The sequence below is a fragment of the Cyprinodon tularosa genome, unplaced genomic scaffold (genome assembly GCF_016077235.1).
Source record: "Cyprinodon tularosa strain WSP-4 unplaced genomic scaffold, ASM1607723v1 ctg171, whole genome shotgun sequence".
Taxonomy (NCBI): Eukaryota; Metazoa; Chordata; class Actinopteri; order Cyprinodontiformes; family Cyprinodontidae; genus Cyprinodon; species Cyprinodon tularosa.
This window is the reverse complement of record NW_024038541.1, coordinates 996237-1013466: the sequence shown is the minus strand read 5'-3', so window position 1 is coordinate 1013466 and position 17230 is coordinate 996237. Positions and strand designations below refer to the sequence as shown.

General features: G+C 37.5%; 1 protein-coding gene across 5 annotated transcripts in view; it reads left to right on the top strand.

The window, feature by feature from the left end:
• The window catches only part of pde4d (phosphodiesterase 4D, cAMP-specific), a 287037-nt gene extending 275839 nt beyond the window's left edge, over window positions 1–11198 (top strand). For all 5 annotated transcript variants that reach the window (XM_038281464.1, XM_038281463.1, XM_038281465.1 and 2 more), the window contains 9 exons: window positions 5077–5170; window positions 5259–5434; window positions 5536–5634; window positions 5722–5886; window positions 6027–6126; window positions 7113–7267; window positions 7376–7498; window positions 8911–9093; window positions 9174–11198. In XM_038281464.1, coding sequence (XP_038137392.1) covers window positions 5077–5170; window positions 5259–5434; window positions 5536–5634; window positions 5722–5886; window positions 6027–6126; window positions 7113–7267; window positions 7376–7498; window positions 8911–9093; window positions 9174–9674 — 1596 coding nt within the window. In that variant the 3' untranslated portion in view covers window positions 9675–11198. The remainder of the gene's footprint in view (window positions 1–5076; window positions 5171–5258; window positions 5435–5535; window positions 5635–5721; window positions 5887–6026; window positions 6127–7112; window positions 7268–7375; window positions 7499–8910; window positions 9094–9173) is intronic.
• Window positions 11199–17230: the final 6032 nt, after the last annotated feature.

Here is a 17230-nt window from a genome sequence, read left to right as displayed (position 1 = left end):
CAGATTAAATGTTGAACGTGAGAAAAAAAATCAACAGAAACACAAAGGTGTCGAGGGCTATATACAGCAGGGAATGGGTATTTTTGGTCCCTCCACTGAGGAACAAATTACACACAAGTCTCAACTAAGATAGGTGTGACACTTTCCAATTTTTACCCAATAGTCTCTGTTCACACCTCCTGACTAAGCTAGTGCTTTGTAGGTGTGTATGTGTGTGTCTTTGTGACAGTGAAAGTGAGTTACACAAGAATTGGGTGTCTCTGAACGTTATTTCTATATTATTCATCTTGGGCTAAATTGGATGCTTATTAGTCTGTCTGTGTATGTGTGGGCGTGTGTGTAGAAAGAGAGCTTGTGCTGGCCTGCTTGGATCTGAGTTAGACAAAGACTCTGGATGTCAGTTAGCAGGTGGTCTCATCTGCCCAGCGTAGCTGTAAATTACTCATAGTACCAGGCTGGCTGCAGAGTATGGGTGTAAAGTAAGCAGAGACATGCTCCGTCTCTTTTCAATCCATGCAACCTCTCCGCTATTACATAGATAATGCATGCATGCATACAGATAAATAATAAAAAAACAGGACTTCCTGCTCACACATTTTATGACCACAGGTGTGTGCCTTTACAAGGGAAAAAAAGCAAAGCAAAAAAACAGCAGCAATGTTAAGCTGGTTTTAAATTAAGGGCGCTTAGTCGATTAGTTTTTCGAATGTTTTTTTTTGGATTGCAAAAGTTTCTTTAAAGAAGAATTTTTGCGAAATTAAACGAGGTGACTCTAAATCTTTTCCACTTGATGTTTATATGTATATTTTCTAACAATTCTGGTACAATTGCTACTCAAGGCAAGTCACTCTGTCAGCTAAAGGCATGTTTTAGAGTCTCCATACTTCAGTTAACATTTAATCTATTTCTAAATTAGTTGACGATTATTTTAATAGTCGGTTTATCACGATTAATCCAATTACTTGTTTCAGCCCTATTTTGAACAATCCATTGGAAAATCCATATACTGGAATAATGTGCTACGATATAACAATGACTTAATTTGTTGTGATAGTACAAGAACATTTGTGATAGTACAAGAACATTTATCTAAATTCTTAAATAGGAATTAATAAATTAAGAATAAGGCTAAAAATTTCCTTTTACTCCAAAAAAGTTTAAGAAAAACAAACCCCTGGACTTTGTTTTCCTAATTTGAAGATGTTTCACTTCCCATCCAGGAAGTTTTTCAATTAAAAATGTCTGTAGTAGCGTTGAGCCTAACAGAGCCTTGTTATGGCTTAGAAAACATGCAAATTGAACCAAAAACAGTCAATGAAGATGGTTCCTATAATCTGCAACATTTGGCAGACTTATTTTGCTTTGGGACCCATAAAGTACTGTATAAAGTATTTTAATTATAGGATGGTTTAAGTCCTATACAGTAATATAACTCTACACATTCTGAGGGCAATCACCCCTCGCTTTTAAGCTTTTTTAAAATATATATTTTTTTGGCTTTAAAAAGTCCCTTTAAGTAATGCTACTCATGGGCTCATCATACAGAAAGAGCCAGGAGAAAGATTTAAACATGGTTATGGATTTATGTAAAGCAGATGTTTTTTAATGAAAGAGGACATAGAGGTGAAAAACAGCTAAAGTAAGTTTCAAAGGTCAATTTTTTTTATAAGAAAAAGCATAATATCTTCTTCATGTGGAGATATCGAGATTTGCGGAAGTGATTCTTAAAGCTCTTCATTTATCTAAATAGTGTTTCTGCTTAAAAAAACAAAAACAAATAAAGGGCTAGTTTGGTTTCTTCCATGATTTCAGATTTTTATGATCTCGATTCAAAGAAATTAGCAAATAGAGCCTTAAAACGTCACAAAACTCAAGTTTTCATTAATACATTTTTTATGTTTTTGCTGGTGTCTGTTATTGTGTTCCTATGACTATTTCTCATGATTGTGAGAAAAGTACACTTTATTTAGACTGCCTTAATACATTCCTGCTGTCATGATATAGCTGCATTTATCACTTTTTGCTTCAAACTTTTTCTGAAATTGTATTCAAGTATTGTACAAAGACCAGTCCCACTCTGCTTTTTGTTTTAGGATCCTCTCCCTCATGATTAAGTTACGTTTCGACAGTAATTTAATTACCTTTAAGCCCTGATATTAAACAGTGCATGTTTATTTGCAAAGAAGAAAAATAAACTGTTCCCAGGGTGAGTTAGACTTCGCAGTAAATATATAAATAAGTTCCCATGGTTGGTTTTATCATGCGTTTATCTGTTCATTTTTATTATCATAAATTTGAATCTGTCAAATCAGGTTCTTGGTCAAAAGAAAATATTCTCATATCAATAATTGCTACAAATAGAATATTATTTTAGATAATCTTATCAGGATACTTTGATAGAAAATTTAAAGCTGTCCCTGTTTGTTTTAACTTCATTTTTTTTTTTAATGAACAGCCTTTTAGACATAACGAAAAACACATTGGTCCCTTTCTTTACTGTCAAGCCCACTCCAGATTACTATGACGCTTATTTGCTTTTTATTAGATCGATGCCTCTTTTTTTCCAATATTTACATCAGCTCATCAATGAGGCTAGCATGACTCAACCCTCATGGATACTCGGGTTAAGGGTGACCTCGTCTTTTTTTGTTATCACTGCAAAACGTTGGATGAGGTAACCTGTACTTTTACATCATACTGAAGAGAAGGTGAGGTCTGCCATTTGTAAACACAAGCACACATACTGTCATAACACAGAACATAAATACCTTTTGCACACATTGCACAAAACAACATCCCACTGCTCCGTAGGAATTAAAGGAAAAGGGGAACGCATGTTTTTCTTTTTTTTTTACTGACTTCAATGGTGGCCAATGAAGCAGCAGGTACTCTCAGGTCTGCTCCAATCCAAGCCAATTAGGGGTGATGATGAGCTCAGACTCCTTTTCTCTCTGCATCCTGATTTGCTGCCATTGTGTGACATGGTAAGAGAGACAGCCTGTGCTCCTAACACAGGAGTGTGTGTCATACACACAGAGGCAGGCATCCTGCCCTGTTTGGGAGGAGTTCACAGTTTTTCTTCAGTTTTTTTTTTTTTTTTTTTTTGCTGTCCTGTTGCTTTGGCATATACCAAGCTTCCGCACCATCATCAATTATTCAAAGCACCAGCAGTGTGTCCCTATATCTGAATGTTTGTGTGTGTGTGTAATCTCAATATGCTCTGTTTGGATCTTTTGAGAGCTTGGTTTGAGCCATTTGTCCTCCAGAATCTATGTTTTCTCTCTGCTTTCTGGGACAGCGACGCAAGTGTTGGGATATATACAGGACAGGAACATGCAGCTTTATTTGTGGACTCTGTTCAACTCTATGCTAGGGTCTGAGGGCTCCTAAGGTTAATGTTTGTTACTAGAAAGAAGCCTGGCGTAATTTTATTCTACAGTTTTTTTTTTCCGGTGGTTTCTCCCAGTGAACACCTCACAAGGATATTTAATTGAATCCTTTCTGGTTCTGGACCTACTTTAATTACTTGTCAAAATGCCCGAAGCAAATTATCTCTTTTCTGTTTCCTGGGGGTACATAAAGGTAAGAAATGTTCCTCTGACGGGGTGTTTTAGGCTAAATATTCACATTGTTTGCAGCAATATTTGCTTTATTCATCTCAGAGTGGTGCATGTGGTTTTTGTCCAGGCTTAAGGTTGAGACAAATATGTTCGCAGCTTTTTATGAACCCAAAATCTGCTATATTTAGAACAGCACCAACATGTCGACCACGGAATAATGCTTTGTAGGTGTGTCTGTTCTGGATCCCCTATAAATTGGGAGGTATCCTTGAATTGAACAGCTGATGATGTATAAAAAGAGTAAAGCTTAGAAAATACATTTTAATGAGGTTTGGATTAAAAAATATGGTAATTTTCTCTGTGTTGTAAACTTTAAAAAGCTTGGTTATTTATCTTTGGTTTAGCGAATGAAAGAGAAATGCAAGATGTCCGGGGGGGGTTTCAGGTTGGCAGCTCTGATTTGACGTAATGAGGATTTCTTTTTTTTTTTCAAACATACTGTAGAAGTCTGCTTTTTTACTTAGCTTATCTGAAATATTGAACCCATTCCCCTATTTTGAGCTGTTCTTTTAACTCACAAAGCCACTGGATAATATTGATGTTGCCTGGTTTAAGAATTGCGCAGACCTTTGCTTAAAATTACATCACAGCGCTGTGATAGGTTTAAGTGAACTGCATAGATGTCAATGCACATCATTTTATCTTTGGGTTTTTGCTTCCTTGTTAGAAAATCCATGGGTTAAAACATTCTCATCTAGATAAGGATGTTTTTTGGATTTCCAAATCCAAAATTAGGAAAAGATTTGCGTTTACTGCTATAGCTGCGCACAGCCCACGGGAGCCAAGTAGGAGAAAGAGGCTGGCAGTGTGGCATTGAAGAGATTAAGTGTGTGAGTTAAGCCCAAAAAGAAAAGATGACTCTTTTGGTAGCAGCCCTTGGCACAAAGCTGGACATTTCTTGAACTTTAAATTCAGTTATATATATTGTTATGCCTAATAAAATTGGAAGTATTCGTTTTTGTTTCTTAGGCATTTCTCTACCAATGCCTCAACATATGTTGAGAACAAACAAAGTGAAATGAGTCATCTTTCTTTGTTATTAAATAGAAGTGTAGACTGGAGTTGCTGGCTGTACAGAGAGCTTGATGTCAAACCTACTAATGAAATAAAATGTTGGAGGAAATAACAGCAGTAGAAAAAGCAGTGAAAAAAAAAAAAAAAGAAAAATCAACAAAACATTTTTATACTATTCTCTGAACTGGGGAAGTTATTTAGGGTTTTAATTATTAAATAAGAATAATCAAAATGAAGCGAAATAAAATCTTTTGAGTATGACAGCCACATTTTTAATCAGCTGTAAAGCACTTTTGATAATATTCTTATTTATCTGAGATGCACCTGTACTCAGATTGTCGAGGCATCTTGAAAAGCAATAACTTCTGTTGCATTGGTTCTGTATTACAAACTGTCAGAGCCATAATGTTTTTGTTTTTTTGTGTGTGTGTCCTTGTTTTAGTTTAAGAGGATGTTGAATAGGGAGCTGACTCACCTATCCGAGATGAGCCGCTCTGGGAACCAAGTGTCTGAGTTCATCTCCAGCACGTTCCTTGGTGAGTGGTGACTCAGGAATTACCTAAATAAATAAAAGCAAAACCCTCCTGCTTGGTTCTTGCAATCAACTCCCCTTTCTTTGTGCAGACAAGCAACATGAGGTGGAGATGCCGTCCCCACAGACGCAGAAGGAGAAGGAGAAGAAGAACAAGCCCATGTCTCAGATCAGCGGAGTGAAAAAGCTGCAACACTCCTCCAGCCTCACAAACTCCAACATCCCTCGTTTCGGCGTCAAGACGGAGACTGAGGATGAGCTGGCAAAGGTGTGTTTTATTTATTCTAATTCTAAGAAATTTGGTACAAACAGCCTCAGCAAGCCACACATTTCAACATGTTGTAACTGTGTCTCTAAATCTCTCTGTAGGAGCTGGAGCATGTGAATAAATGGGGCCTTAATGTTTTTAAAATCTCAGAATTCTCTGGGAATCGACCACTGACAGTCATGATGTACACAATATTTCAAGTAAGTATCTCATACTCATAATAATTTAAACATCTGTACTCTAAAAATGCTCATCGTTTCTTGATCTCTATTTTTTGTTGGCTTTAGGAGAGAGACTTGTTAAAAACCTTCAAAATTCCACTCGACACCTTTATAACATACCTGATGACCTTAGAAGACCATTATCATGCCGATGTGGCCTACCATAACAACATCCATGCTGCTGACGTCACCCAGTCAACTCACGTGCTGCTATCCACCCCTGCCCTTGAGGTAAGTCTCATTCTAAGACATCTGCTCCCAACTCACAGTGCATGCTTTCACAATGTTATGAAATCAAACCACCTCATCCGAAGTCTACTTCATTTTCTTTTTCCTTGATTTTGCCCGTGCTCTGCTCTTTCTCCTGCCAGGCTGTGTTCACAGACCTTGAGATCCTTGCTGCCATCTTTGCCAGTGCAATTCATGATGTGGACCATCCTGGAGTCTCAAATCAGTTTCTCATCAACACAAGTAAGTGCAAAGAGTTATTTTTTCTAGCAGAAACATCATGGTAACAAAAAAAAAAATAAAAAATTCATGCTTTATCAAGTTAATTGACCTGCTTTGTAAACTATTTCGTACAGTGTCTTCTAAATTGTGTTCATACACCTTGTACGTTATACATACCATAAATCAACTTCGATGCAAAGTAACAAAACACTCTTTACGAATTATAAATAGCTAACATAAATATATACATTAATAGTTTTGACAGTAATAATGTTTAATGAGGAAAGTTTCAATTATTTGTGTGTAAATGCGGCCTTAAACAATGAAAAACTAAATATTGATATTTCTAGTGACCCATAATAGTAAGTGAAGGTTCAACTACAACAGGGAGATGCCGATGCCTCAGGATCCAGAGAAGTAAAACCAGCTTGACTCAGTTCAAATAAGTGGAAGAGGGTCAACTTAGCTAAGAACCATGGAGAGAGGCCTAATGGTGCTGTGTTACTGAATGTGTCCCAGAGCAACATTCTCACCCCCTACTATGCCTCTTTAACTGACTCACCCTCATCGTGGCTGCGGGCGCCTGAGATCCCGTCCTAATTGGGTGATTTATACCAAAAACACAGACTTTATATCCACTGGGCACTGATGCTTTAAACAGCCATTTTGCAGGCCATTGCAAATATTGCAGAAGAGCATTACTAATCAGCGCAGAATAGACATAGTGCAGTCTCATACACCACACAAACATACACAAACTGTGTGGTGAGTCCCCGAAAGCCTAAATAGGGAATCCCTGCAATAAAGGAATTGTTATCCAGCTGATCTGTCAACCAAAAGAGTAACAGAGAAGATTTTCTTTCTTCTTTCCTGTTAATGTGTTCTAATGAAGCAACCAAAGATGAAGTTGAGCTTAAACATTCTAGATTACGGCAGTTTTATCTACTTAAACTTGCAAGTGAAAGTATCTATAAAGTGTGACACAACTTACTTTGTCTTTCCCGCAGATTCAGAGTTAGCCCTGATGTACAACGACTCATCCGTGTTGGAGAACCACCACTTAGCAGTTGGTTTCAAGCTACTGCAAGAGGAGAACTGTGACATCTTCCAAAACTTGACCAAAAAACAGCGACAATCACTGCGAAAGATGGTTATTGACATCGTAAGTTTGAGAATAACTGTACACACATGACATTGCCATTTTGTTGGAAAAATAAATATCTTAGCCAAACCTTTTTCTGTGTTTTACTTTTTTTCTTGGTCTTCCAAGGTGCTAGCAACAGACATGTCCAAACACATGAATCTGCTGGCTGACCTGAAGACCATGGTAGAAACGAAGAAAGTGACCAGCTCTGGTGTGTTGCTGCTGGACAATTACTCAGACAGGATACAGGTGAGCTTCAAGCTATAGGAATCAATACTTTCTCTAATCTCTGACAATAAATCTGATCTTATGCTCAAGTCTATAAAATCAAGTAATGCACATGCTGGAAAACTTTAAAGAGCATTAAAATAACACCAGATTGCATGCTATTAATTGGCATTGTGATTGCCTTTTTGCTAACTAACATATTCAAAGAAAACTTCAATATCTGTCTGACAATGTCATCCTCTACTGTATTTCTAAACCCACATCCTACTCAAAACGACCACAGTCTTCAATTAACTAATTTCTTGCTAATTCTGAGGTTTTATGTGGAGATTTTTACCTTAACAGTCAAACTAAAGCTTACATGTTCACCCTTGGTTTGTTAGAATATGACTTGGTGATAATTGTATCACAGCATAGTTTATTGCAGCTCCTCCTAATTGTATGCCTACAAGACATACAACACATTTGGTATTTTTGTGTTCTAGATACAGAGAGGGTGAAAGGGATTAAAGCAAACAGGCTGCAGCACTATTTCATTTCCAATGTTCCTTTAAAGGGTGAAAAGCACCTAGTTATCTAGGAAAAAAAACCCAATTTGATTTAATCAACAACATAATGTTCATAGTCTAGAAAACTGAAAGCCATGCTAAGGAAAATAAGCTGTCTGTTGGCGAGAGATGGGGTACACCCTGAACAGGTCAACAGTCCATGGCAGGGCAACACAGAGACAAGCAGGACAAAGAACCATTCATACACACCTCCATGCAAAAGGCCCCGGACAGGGAATCAGACGTTCTTGCTGCAAGGCAGCAATGCTACCCACTGTGTCACTAAGCAACCCAGATCAGGGAGTTTTTACTTAGTTGCAGGGGTTTTTGGTAGGAAGGGACTGAAATCTTAGAGGGGAAAACAATGCGAAGTAATGCTAACTTCAGTAGTGCAGACATTAAGCTAACCATTGAGATGTATCTAAATCCACTCCTCAGGGAGACCACAATGTTGTTATGCTAACTCTAATTACAGCTTCAAGCCTCTCTTTGCTACTGTAGATACAGTGTATGAGATGTGGTGCTCTTTGCACCATTCAGAACTCTCCTGATGATAAAAAACTACTATGTCCTCTCAGGTTTGCCCTTACAAGTCTAATACTGACCAACCCAAAATTACATAAAAGTAAAAGGGGCTGCAAGTTTTGTGTTTTGGTAGTATATTTGGGTCCAACAAATCTGAAAATGTATTGAGCTCAAAAGGCCTGCATCAGAATATGTTCTTAGTTGATTCCTTTATAAAGTAAAAGCAGTGGGAGTCTTTGCATTTGTTGAAAGTGTTTGACCAGCTAATCACTTGTCAGACATCATTAAAGGCAAATTGACAGATTCCCACCACTTGCTTTTTAATTAGTCAATTTCTGATTGGATACCTTTTATGTTCAGGTTCTGCAGAACATGGTCCACTGTGCAGATCTGAGCAACCCCACCAAGCCTCTTCAGCTATACCGACAGTGGACGGACCGCATCATGGAGGAGTTCTTCAGCCAAGGGGACAGAGAAAGGGAAAGGGGAATGGAGATCAGCCCCATGTGTGATAAACACAATGCCTCAGTAGAAAAGAGCCAGGTAAGATTTCTAGCATGGCAGAATAAAGTTTTTTCCATAGTAACAGTGGTCCCAATGACCACACATCATTTCTGTTGTAGGTTGGGTTCATAGACTATATAGTCCACCCCTTGTGGGAGACGTGGGCTGACCTTGTCCATCCAGACGCTCAAGACATCCTGGACACGTTGGAGGACAACAGAGAGTGGTACCAAAGCACTATACCCCAAAGTCCTTCTCCAGCTTTAGATGAGCCGGAGGACGGCACTCGACCACCTGGAGCGGACAAGTTTCAGTTTGAGCTGACCCTAGAGGAGGACGGGGAGTCCGACACTGAAAAGGACAGTGGCAGCCAGCCAGAGGAGGACGACGACGACGATGAAGAGGAGGAGGAGGAGGAGAACAGCTGTACTGACTCAAAAACACTCTGCACACAGGACTCTGAATCGACAGAGATACCTTTGGACGAACAGGTGGGGGAGGACGATGACGATGAGGAAGGGGATGTGGAAGAGGAGGGGGACACACCTTGCTCAGAGCTGCGTGTGGCAGATGAAGAGGCGGCAGACGAGGAAGAGGAGGAGAAATCTCCTGACACATAGCAGTTATGGACAGCCTTTCAATAACTGCTCCTCTTAGTAATGACAGATTATTATTTATAGAATATTTTTTTGAGTTTTGTAAAAGCCGTTTTTTATACGTCTGTGTTTCCAAAGCGTGCGCTGCTCCACACCCCGAGTTCCTCTCCTTGTCAGCTTTATTTAGACACGCCCATTGGTACTTCAAGTTTTTTTGCACTCAGGAAAATCTCCCTTTCATTCCCATGTGTACTGAAGTGGTGTGTCTTTACTTCACCTCCCTTTTACAGTCTTGAGTTAAAGATGCGGATAGCGCGCTCAGTGCTGCTCATACATCGCATCTATTTCTGTCTTTTTGCTTTTGTCTCAGCCTGGCCTGAAAGTTTGCCTGTGTCTTTAGGATTTATGAAGTGCCAATAACTCCAAAGAGTCAGTTATTGGTGACGCTCCTTCTTTTTTTGGTGTATCTTTCTGGTGGGTTAGCTCATGTTCTCCCCTCTTCCATGATGAATTAGAAAGCATGTTTTGCTGAAAACCGGACTGGTTGCTGCAGCACATTCGGGAGCTTTTTTAAACCACATCTACGATGTGGAAGTCTTCCTTCATAACCTGACTTAGCTTAAATCTAAACCGCCATGACACTGTCCTAAACCTCTAGTTTCTATTGGTATTGTAAGTAAGATTCAAATATTTTCTAGAATTAAATTTGCAAACAGAGAAGTAGGGGAACCTTGTAGAGAAGTCGAGGGAGAAATGTGTCTGATGCTGAGCTTTTTGATGGCTGTTAGGGCTGTTTGCACTTTCTCCTATAGCATTTATTTCCCTAAACCACTATACTTGTAGTCAGTTGGTTATGTCTTAAAAACCATGTTTTCTTTCTAGCTACTATTATTACAGACAACATTTTCTCCTAGAAGAAAGCAGAAACCTGAGGTCTTATGCTTTGCTTCTCTTGGGAATAGTTTATAACCTGGAGGAAGCCCTTAAATGTTTTTTTATTATTGTTGCCTGTAGTTCTTTTGAACACATCCTGAGACAATGCAATGCTTTGTAGTTAATACAAAACGCACCTTTTCTAAAGGTTTGAATATTGCTCCAAGTGTTTAAAAAAAGTGATGGTGATTAAAATGAGTAGGGTAATTTTTTAACAATGTTAGGAGAGCTTAGTTTTATTTTCTTAGCTGTTTGGTTTGGTTTATACGTCTGCAGCTGCTGTTTAACTTTCTGTGATTCATTTACCATCTGATTCTTGCAATTGACTCTAGTTTACTGTCTTCGTTTTCAGCAGGACAATCAGCTCCATCGTATAGTTAGAATAAAGTTCTATTCTCTACATTTATACAGGTGCATCTCAGTAGATATCTGTAATAATAAACGTTAATTCATTCAGCAATTCAAGTCAAAAACTCTGTTCAAAAATTTAATCAGAGTAATATATTGTTTTACATATTTATTTCACCTAATTTTGTTGGTTATGGCTTTTAGCAGAACACCCAAAAAAAGCTACTCAAACAATCAGCATTTAATAGAATCTGGATTAATGCTACAAAAGTGAATACTGAATTGTATAATCTTTTTTTAATCCAGTTTTTAATTTTCTGAGTTGCACTGGTATTCAAATGCACTAATACATTCAAATCCTATCTCTTTAATATTTTTGACCCATTCAAACACTGACTCATTGTTAAATGCAAGCATAAACATCACTGTCTCTTTTCTTCTTTCTTACATTTTTTTAAATTATTCTAAGCCGAAGCAGTTATTTATTGTTATATATTTTTCTATTTGTTGAATTGGAAATCTAGAAGTGGTACAGTTTCTCTGTAGCATAGATAACTCAAGCTTTCCAGTTATTACACCCAAATACACTTTTTGTTTCCCCTTGTATAGACAATATTTTAGAAAATATAAACTAAAGAAAAGACAAAAGGTTCAAAAAACACTTGAAATACTGCACACTGCTTTTTCAAAGATGCTTTTGTTTTACTTATATGCCATTCAAAGAAATTATTTAACTTTTTATTTGGTGCCATTATTTGTTTTATATTGTTCTTTTTTCATCCTCACCTGATGCCCTTACCTGTAATAAGATCTTCTGGTTTATTGCTGTTTACAAACATATATTTATTGTGCTGTATATAAAATATAATTATTAATGTTCTTACTATCATAATGCATTTTGCTGTAAATGGTTAATTCTTATCATCCCTTTTGGTGATGGCGTGGCCGTATTATGTACCTCTTGTTGAGAGAATGTTTATTAACACGAGCTTTGGTGTAAAACAAAAGAAAAAAGAAAACGCTCGATCGACTCATCGCTCATGTGAGAACCAGCTCAGAGGGGGGGAGGGGAGAAAAGGAGTGAGAGGGGAAAGCCAAATTGTGTTTTTTTTTTAAGAAGCTGTTCCTTGGACCATGGGCTGTGCCTTAAATTAAACACATCCTTTATTTTTTAGCCTTTTGTTTTTCCTTTAATTCCCCAGTTCTCCTTTGCTGCATTTGGTGAATCTCTTGGCTTTGTTTGGAATGATGACTTGTAGGGAAAAGTTGCCTTTTTTTCATTAGTCACAGATGGGGGGGGGGACAAAAGTTTGTCACTGATGTTCAGGTCAACCACAAGTCATTCATCCACAGCGTGAGTGATTGTGGCCTGTTGATGGATGTCAAAGCCTCATATTTCGCTGTAGACCTGGTCTGAACAGCTTACACTGTACTCTGCCTCTACACTGACAGACACAAAGCTGTCGAATGATTTCTGATTGGATCACAGCTTTATATACAAGTAAATCCTTGAATGGCTACAGCAGTGTGCAGTTGGTGCTCGACTATGGCCATACCAAGCACAGAGGCTTTGGGACACATCTGCTTGTTCAGCCAATGCTGCATTAATTCTGGCTGAAATACTTGACGGTGTGTTGCTGGTCCATGCTCTGGCCACACTTCCACTCAAGTTACCTGCAATATCCGGAACCGCTGACATGTTTCTGCTTGGGCAGAAGAGGGGTTAGGGACTGGGTGGGGGGAACTGCATCGTTATCCTGAAAGCAGGATGCTTATTTTGACACACATACTGTAGATTTTAAACAGCCCTGGACCAATGGAAATAGTGGGTTCTTTTCTCATTATGTGTTCTATTTTTTTATGGAGTGCAAAGAAAACACAAACTGTAACTTCCGAAAACAAAAAAAACGGTCTTAAGGACAATTATTTTTTTGGCTTATGTCTTTAGAATGCCAACTTGTCTGGACGTTTCACAGGACAATTAAAATGTTATTTTAATGGATTCCTTGTTAATCGCAGTCTATTGGATAGCACTGTAGAACATACTTTATCTACAAAACAAAAAAAAAGAATGAAAAAAGTTTTTATATGCAATGGAATAAATAAAAGCATGGGTTGATTCTGCCTACTTACTGGATGCTTGCTTTTTTTGTCAATTTTTTTTTTATTGTTATTCCCTTCCTAATAAGTGTGCAAAAGCCTTGCAATTAGCTTTTATTTCACTAGTTTAATTACCCATTGGTCATGTTTACAAAAAATAAATTGAAATTTAAACACCTTTAATCTGCGGACTTAAAAAAATCAAAAATTTTAGTTTTTCTTTAAAAGAAAGTAACCAAACTGTTTAAGAATTTTCAAGTACTAATCCATGACTTCCTCACATTTCTCTTAGAAACCTTTTTTAAAGCAGCAAAGACAAACAAATTAGTAAATGAAATCAACAAAGTAGCATCTATCTATTCCATTTATCTATTAATTTATTATCTTAAGGCCCCTTTTGTTGGTCTAAGATTACATTTTATTAGTCTTTTTGCAGCATTATAATCTCATTAAAATTTTTGAAAAATCCAACCTTTGATTTGTCTCAACATGTATTCGTAGCATTTTGACTCCTTCACGTGGTTTTAATAATCTGACAATCATTTGATCATTCAAAGTAGCAGTATGTTATTTAGAAGTAGCATAGATTGATTTGGTCATATCCAGCTTTTAATAATAAGCTTTTTATTTTTAAGGTGTGTTTGAAACAGAAAAAATAATGTAAACCATTGATCCTAACATATCTGATTAGGTTACACTGAAAAAACTACAAATTCAATTCTGTTTATCTACATACTGTAGCTCCAATTCACAACACATCATCTCAAGGCACTTTATGGAGACAGTTCAATCAGATAATACAGATACGTTAAAGTGTTCTATCTAACCAGCTGACTGCATCGAGTTATTGACTTTGCATGATGTCCTCGACCTGGATGAGCATGTGGTAATACCAGGTATTTGCCTACATTGTGTTACCGACTCTACAGCAATCCCTCAAACCAAGCATAGCTGCAACGGCAGTGGTGAGGACAAACTCCCTTTTAACAGGAATAAACCTCCAGCTGAATCAGGCTCAGTGTGAGCAGCCATCTGCTGAGGCCGACTGGGGTTCAAGGAGACAGAAGCAGGCATAAAAAAGGTAACTGTAAACCAACTCCAGAGAACTGTGTCTTGGAAAAAAAGCATTTAAGCAGATGAGCTGTTTTTCATGTTTTTAATGACATATGACAGCCAGACATATAGTTAGTCACAGTGAAAGCTGAGCCCATATTTCTGAGAGAGAAACAGAACTAAGCACTGAAAAAACAGCCCAAACCTAATCATTTGTTATTGGGGTTTTCGATGGCAGCAACCCAGCTGAATTTTCCTTCAAAGACAAGAGCAGCTACTACTGTATGACTTAAGATAGTTTTCAGTGAACCTGCTTTTTGAAATGGCCCAAAGAACAGAATATGGTTCATTCCTGCTTTATGTAGACTGGTGTGATATAACAGTCACTAAATGTTTCTAGTCTGATTTACCTTAGAATAATATTTTTTTTTATCATAGTTGATAAAGATAAAAACATTTTTTACATGGTTCTAATTTATAACATTATTGAAAGACCTCTCATCTGTGAAAATTGAACCCTCACATATTTTCATTTAAAATGTGCATGTTTCAACCGCCCAAGCTATTACATAGAATTTTTAATTCCTCCATTCTTGATTTCTGGTGATTTGAACAACACTGTTGTAGAAAGCTGTTTTAAAGAGTAACCAGAAATGGTGAAGGGTACCATCATTTTTTTTTTATTTTCTAAACCTCGATCTTGTGATGTTGCCAAAAAAGCTTTTTTTTTCAGTACTAAAAAATAAATAAAAGTAGGCACCCCTGTAGTCCACACTGATGGGAAATAAACTACATCCATTTTTGTGAACCTGATGCTGATTTTCTGACTTTCAGCTAATTAATCGCTTGGACCTCTATGGTTCCTGGGTTGTTTCTGAAAGACCTTACCATTAATTTGGGGTCATCTGAGAAGGACAGATTGGAGCAAATATGTATTATTCTGATACAAGTTGAAAATTGAATGCTATACATTCATATTTCACTGAAAGGAAGAGAGGTCCAACAAGACCAGGGGCCAACAAAGATGTTTTCATGATGACTATATAAACAACAGCCTGGAAAGAATTAGTTTAACCTCTAGGTGGAGCTTGTTGTATTGCAAAAAAAAAAAAAAAAAAACCTTTTCTGCCCCTGCTGCATCAAGTGAAAAATACAGCAGCCTGTTTACTGTCCTCTGGCACACTCTAGTGTGCAAAAGTGTAAAAAAAAGAAAAACCAGAAACAAAGTCATAGAATTTGAATTTATTTTCTATAATCTCAAAAACATACAATTTTACGTTGCTTGCACTCCAAGAAATATATTCAGTTATAGGTCAGGATTTCTAAAGATTTAAATTATCCGATTGGCTATCTGTTTTTTTATTTTTTTTATTATTAAATGAATCTTTACTTGGGATGCACTACAAGGTATTTCAAAAAGTTATTTCATAAGACATGTACACAGATGCTAACACACAAACTGTGTGCACATTTAAGTGTATCCCTTTTCCTTAGTGTTAACAGTACAGCATATGGCATGGACTATGTTATCTCCCTGACTATCTTCACAACAACACTGCATTTTAACATAACAGAAGTTCAGTCGACACCCAATAGTTAGCAGGAACAGCAAACAGTACGCAAATACATTGGTACAAAAAGGTATACACAAACAATACACAATAGATCTCTAATTTGTCTCTTTAGTATGGTAAACACACACTCACACCCAATCACACATTAAACACAATTATAAAAGGTCCACACCCCTGTTAAAGTGGCAGGTTTTTCAATGTAAAACAAAGCATTCAAGATAAATAATTACAGAGCTTCTCCTTTGATGTGACCTTTAGGATTTGAAAACAATAAAAACTGTGTTATATTCGGAAAAAGAAACCTATAAGAATTCTGATTTTGATACCCGATGTGGCTTTGTTAAGAATGAAAGACCACATTGCACCTGGCATCCAAAAATCCATCTATTCTAGCATTAATAATGTTTTGCTGTTCTAGTACACAGTTTTCCAGTAAACGTTGTGCACCATAAACAACTTCATATTCATCACAGGGACCACATTCTCAAAAAGTATTAGTCACTGCATGGCTATAAAAAAATGGCAAGACATTAGAGAAGTGGAGAACATAAGCTGAAGCGTTACCAAGAAATGCATGCCCCTCCAAAATGATGGCAAGATGAGAAGAGATCAGTGAAACCTCTATGAGATACAGATACTTTAAAGAAGCTGCTGAATTTTGGGAAATTTGTGTTGAACATGTAACAATACTGAGATACGGAGTTGGATAACAGGACATAATTAGTATTTTTTTTTTTTTGGAAAGATGTAGCAACAACACATGCTAGGTCCCAAAAGGTTGTTTGAGCTTTGCTCTGGTTTTATTAAGGATGAACTATCCTAAGGGGTGTGTCTGGCCCAAAAAGGACCACGCCTATGTCCAGAAGAGTTTATTCACACTGTATCACAGGGGCGGCGGCGTCATGGTTTGGGGTTGTTACTTTTCAGCTGTAACTGGGGCCTTAGTCAATGTTGTGGAAATAATGAAGTGCTGCAAATACTTTACTAGTTAGTTTCGAAACAAAGGTTTCACAGCAATAAGATAAAGGTTCTGAAAGTAAGTGTTCAGACCCGAATCTGATTGATGATCTGTGGTGGCATCTGTTAAAGGCTGAGCATGGGAGAAAAGTGCAAGAATCTCGGTGCAGTCTAATCAAAAACATTGAGAAAGGAAAAAGTGATTCAACATCACTTCTTTTAATAGTAACCATATTATCTAAGGGTTAGCTTTTTATTTTATTTTTTTTTTTTTACTCCCCTAAAGAGGGGAGTGGCTGTCTAGTGGTTAGAGCATAGAGCTTGGAATCCTGAGGTCCTGGGTTCGAGCCCCACTCCCACAGACTCCCACTCTGGGTCCCTGAGCAAAGGTCCTTAACCCAACACTGCTCCCTGGGCACCGCACAATGGCAGCTCACTGCTCCCCAAGGGGATGGGTTAAATGCAGAGAGTTATTTTCATTGCTCTGTACTTGTGACAGTTTAATAACAAAAAAAAAAGCTGGGAGAATTTAGTGTGTTTTTTAATGGGGCTGAAAAGGTCAAAGGTCAACTTAACAGTGGAGAATGTTCTGAAATGATCTATCTTGGTTTTATC